General features: G+C 35.2%; 1 protein-coding gene across 1 annotated transcript; it reads left to right on the plus strand.

The window, feature by feature from the left end:
* The first annotated feature begins 44 nt into the window (after positions 1-44).
* LOC111391866 (sodium/hydrogen exchanger 2-like) lies at positions 45-1,426 on the plus strand. Its single transcript, XM_023017142.1, has 2 exons — positions 45-443; positions 797-1,426. The coding sequence occupies exons 1-2, from the start codon at positions 402-404 to the stop codon at positions 1,196-1,198; spliced, it is 444 nt and encodes a 147-aa protein (XP_022872910.1). The 5' UTR covers positions 45-401; the 3' UTR covers positions 1,199-1,426.
* The last annotated feature ends 2,802 nt before the right edge of the window (positions 1,427-4,228 follow it).

Below are 4,228 nucleotides of genomic sequence, written 5' to 3' on the forward strand. Positions count from 1 at the left end.
AAGAATGTATTTTTGAATAGTGTATTGATGAAAAATGTATGGTTAAAAAATAAGGAAAAGTTTTGGATTTGCGTGTAATGTTATTTTATTGAAGAATGTGTGGTTGAAATGACATCAAATCACTGTCTAAGAATGTACTTTTTTGAAAGAATGTGGATCAAGCAAGGGCTTAATCTTAGTTATTAAAACATTATGTTCAAGTCCTTTTCCCTTCTTTAAGATTCACAAATAATTCCATGACCTTTGCGTAGATTGATAATGCAGTTCTATTGACGTGTTCCACAAAAGGACAAAGGGTTGGTAAGTTCGTATTCCATATTGAAGGAATTCTAACTGAATTTTGCATTTCACTCGTGCAGTTTACGAGTTCGGGGCACACCAATGTACGTGATAATGCTATCATGATTACCAGTACCATTATAGTTGTTCTTTTCAGCACCGTGGTAAGACATCTCAAGCTTTTGAAAACTACTTGGTAGGATACACAATTGGGTCAGCATTCTTTGGAAATCCATCTTTCTAATTTTGTAATTTTCACTTAGTGCAATCCCAAAATGTTCGAAACACCTGGTCTAAGACAAAATGCATGCTTAACTTTTAAATAGGAGACTCCAAGACTTGAATACCGGACCTTTAACTGCTCAATAATCTATTTAGAGAAATTTCTTCTCTTTGACATTGTAAACTTTTAGATGAGATAGTTCAATACATGACTTTTATACAGTTCAATACATGACTTTTATACTTCATTTATTATCAAAGGATATGAACATATGGCCTTTCGGGTCTATTACAGGTGTTTGGCTTGATCACTAAACCTCTGGTGAGGTTCTTATTGCCTTCATCAAAACAATTAACTAGAATGATTTCATCGGAGCCAGTTACCTCGCATACCATCACGCCGCCACTTCTTGGCGGTGAGCAGGACTCCTTAACCGATCTTTATGGACAAAGTATAGCAAACGGACCAACTTCAGAAGCTAGTGGAGTTGGCCAAAATGTGCCCCGTCCAAACAGTTTACGGATGCTCCTATCCCCTCGTACTATCCATTATTATTGGAGAAAATTCGATAATGCTTTTATGCGTCCTGTTTTTGGTGGACGTGGTTTCGTTCCTTTCGTACCCGGCTCGCCAACCGAACGAAGTGTGCATCATTTCGTTGAAGAACTTGAAAAAGCTGAAAGAACACTGAATTAGATCATCAGCCAGGTTACTAGGTATTGCGTACATAATCAATTTTTGGCTTTCATATGTTAATATTATAGTGTATTTCGTTATTGAGATCAAGCGGATGTATACAATAGCAATGATTGTAAAACTATTTGTTTTGTGATGTTCACTTACCTAATAGTTTGTGTGGGAAACTAGAATGTTATATAAACGCCATATTATTGTATATTGTTTTCTTCTTGTACATGAGTTCAATATCAGAATCCAATAATAATTTATAGCCATACCTAACTTTTTTGTGTGAGTAAATGATCTTATATTGGACCGCAAGTTGTGGCGATAACAATTTGACTTTCTCAAAGCTTCCAGACCGATGAGTTCTCTATCTTGTAGGGAATGTAGTTGCAGAATTCTAAGAATTTAAGAAAATATCACATTGACATATGTGGTTAATGAGTGCTCCATACTCATTATATTTGTACCACTTAATTCGTTATTTTGCTACCCTTGAGAGTGTTTTAGAGAGTTTTAATGAGTGTTTTGATGTTGTGATGTAGGTTGATGAAATTGAAAGAAATAAGCAAAAGTTGGCGAAATTGGAGAAAAATGGCCAAATTGTAATAGACCCAAAATTCGGGGACTAAAGTGTAAATATTCAAAAGTTGTGTCGAATCTCACGATAAAGATCAGAGAGTGTTAAGAGTCAATTGGATGAAGAAAGATGTCAAAGGGATCAAATTTATTTAAAATATGATCACAAATCAATTTCCAACCGAAAAGTTATGCTCCAGAATTTCAGTCTCACATTGAGACTCATTTTTGACATAGCAAACGATCGAACTGGAGAATTATGTCTGAATCAAAGTTGTAGCTCTTTAAGTTAGCTTTCCAATTCATCTTGAATCACTTCAATCTGACATTAGACGAAGAAGTTACGATAAAAATACTGAAGGAGACAAAACTACCTTTTCCACCCGAAGTAGGCGCCGCAACGCCCACGATGCTGAAAACAGTAGCGAACGCGGTGTCGCAGTGCACGTCTTGGGTACTGAGGCTCCGCCTGTGCGGAAAATGGGTTTTTTTTTATATTTTTGGAATCTTTTCTTGGCCCAACTAAACCCTAATTCGTCCAAGAACTTCAAGATACTATAAATACCATTTAAAAGACTTATTTCAGGAATAATTGAAGGAGGGCAAGATTGAAGAATTCAACCACACAATTTGAAGGATGCAAAAATTGAAGACACCAAAAGGAAGGAGGAACAACATCAAGGAAGAAGATTGAAGATTTACCCAAAAGACTAGTTTTTCTATCATTTTCCTTATGTTGTTTATTATAATTTGTATGATTTTCATTTATTACATCATGAACTAAACAAATTATCTAGGGTTTTGATGTAGTCGAATCAAGATTATGGTTTGATGATTTTATAATAATTTTTTGATTTTTCCGCATATATTTAATTGTGTTATGATTTTAATGTTTTCAATTACTTGATCAATAATTTTATGAATAGATGCTAGTCAATTTCGGCACTCGAAAGAGGGAAATATAGGCGTGATCATAAGATTAACACAACATAGATTTTATGGGTTTCGAAAGAAAGTATAAAATCTGTGAAGCTTACTCCATAAAAGAATTGGGACTTTTATAATTTCTTGATTTTCAATTTGGAATGGAGATATTGGAATTGGAATCTAGGATTATTTTCTAGCCGGCACTAAAGAGAGGGAAGAGGAATATATTAGGATTCATGCTTTTAAATATAGAAAAATTAATTGGAATAATTGGAAATCGTTGAATCGTAATTGAGAGTAAGGTAAATTCAATCCCTAAGCCTTCTCATATTGATAATTTGCATTCATCAACTTTGTCACAACGAATCACATTACATTAGTTTATCACAATCATTCAATCATCCGTTTATCTAAATAAAGTAGGAATTACACAATTATAGTACTTAGTAAAAATAAAATTACAATCCCTGTGGATTCGACATCCTAACTCCTTTACTATATTACAAAACTTGACACCGTACACTTGCGGTATAAATCACGTTAAATAAATCGCTTGGCAAGTTTTTGGTGCTGTTGTCTGGAATTGTTCAATTTAATTTTTGCTAATATTATTACCGAGTAATTTCTATTTTAATTTAGATTTTTTCTTTTAAATTGTTTTGCAAAACCTGTTTCAGGTTTATACGAAGATTGGAAGCGTTGGACTACTACCTGTTGATCCTGAACCAGAACGAACCTTCAGATTTCTAAGGGGTATTCAGAGACACAACCATGAAGTAATGGCCAAACAACGGGCTATAAGGGACTATATCAGACTAGTTGTCAACGAAAATTACTCTGATATTGCACGCCCAGCTATTGTTGCTAACAACTTTGAACTGAAGCCAGGACTTATACACATGGTACAACAAAATCAGTTTGGGAAAGCTCCAACAGAAAACCCAAATGCCCATCTGGGGTCCTTTTTGGAGATCTTGATGCAGTGAAAATGAATGGCGTTACTGAAGATACAATTCGACTCCGTCTATTTTCCTTTTCATTAAGTGACAAAGCCAAAGCATGGTTCCAATCATTGCCGTATGGATCCATCACAACTTGGGAGGGGTTAGCGCAGAAGTTTCTTACAAAATTTTTTCCACCTTCAAAGGCAGCGCAATTACAAGGTGAAATTGGGCAGTTCCGACAGTCAGACTTTGAACCGTTCCATGAGGCATGGGAGAGATATAAAGATCTATTTAGAAGATGTCCTCAGCATGGTTACCTGGATTGGTTGCGGATACAAACCTTCTACAATGGTTTGAATGGTTAGACACAATTAGTGGTAGATTCTGCAGTAGGGGGTACATTATTATCCAAAACTCCAAATGAGGTTTATGCATTATTGGATGAGATAGCTATTAATAACTATCAATAGCCGAGTTAGCGTTTAAGTGCAAAGAAAGTTGCTGGCCTTTATGAGGTGGATCCTATTACCGCCATTGCAACTCAAATGTCATATCTCACTAATCAAATAGCTGCATTGACTTTACATAGATCACA

The sequence above is a fragment of the Olea europaea genome, unplaced genomic scaffold (assembly GCF_002742605.1).
Source record: "Olea europaea var. sylvestris unplaced genomic scaffold, O_europaea_v1 scaffold8491, whole genome shotgun sequence".
Lineage (NCBI taxonomy): Eukaryota > Viridiplantae > Streptophyta > Magnoliopsida > Lamiales > Oleaceae > Olea > Olea europaea.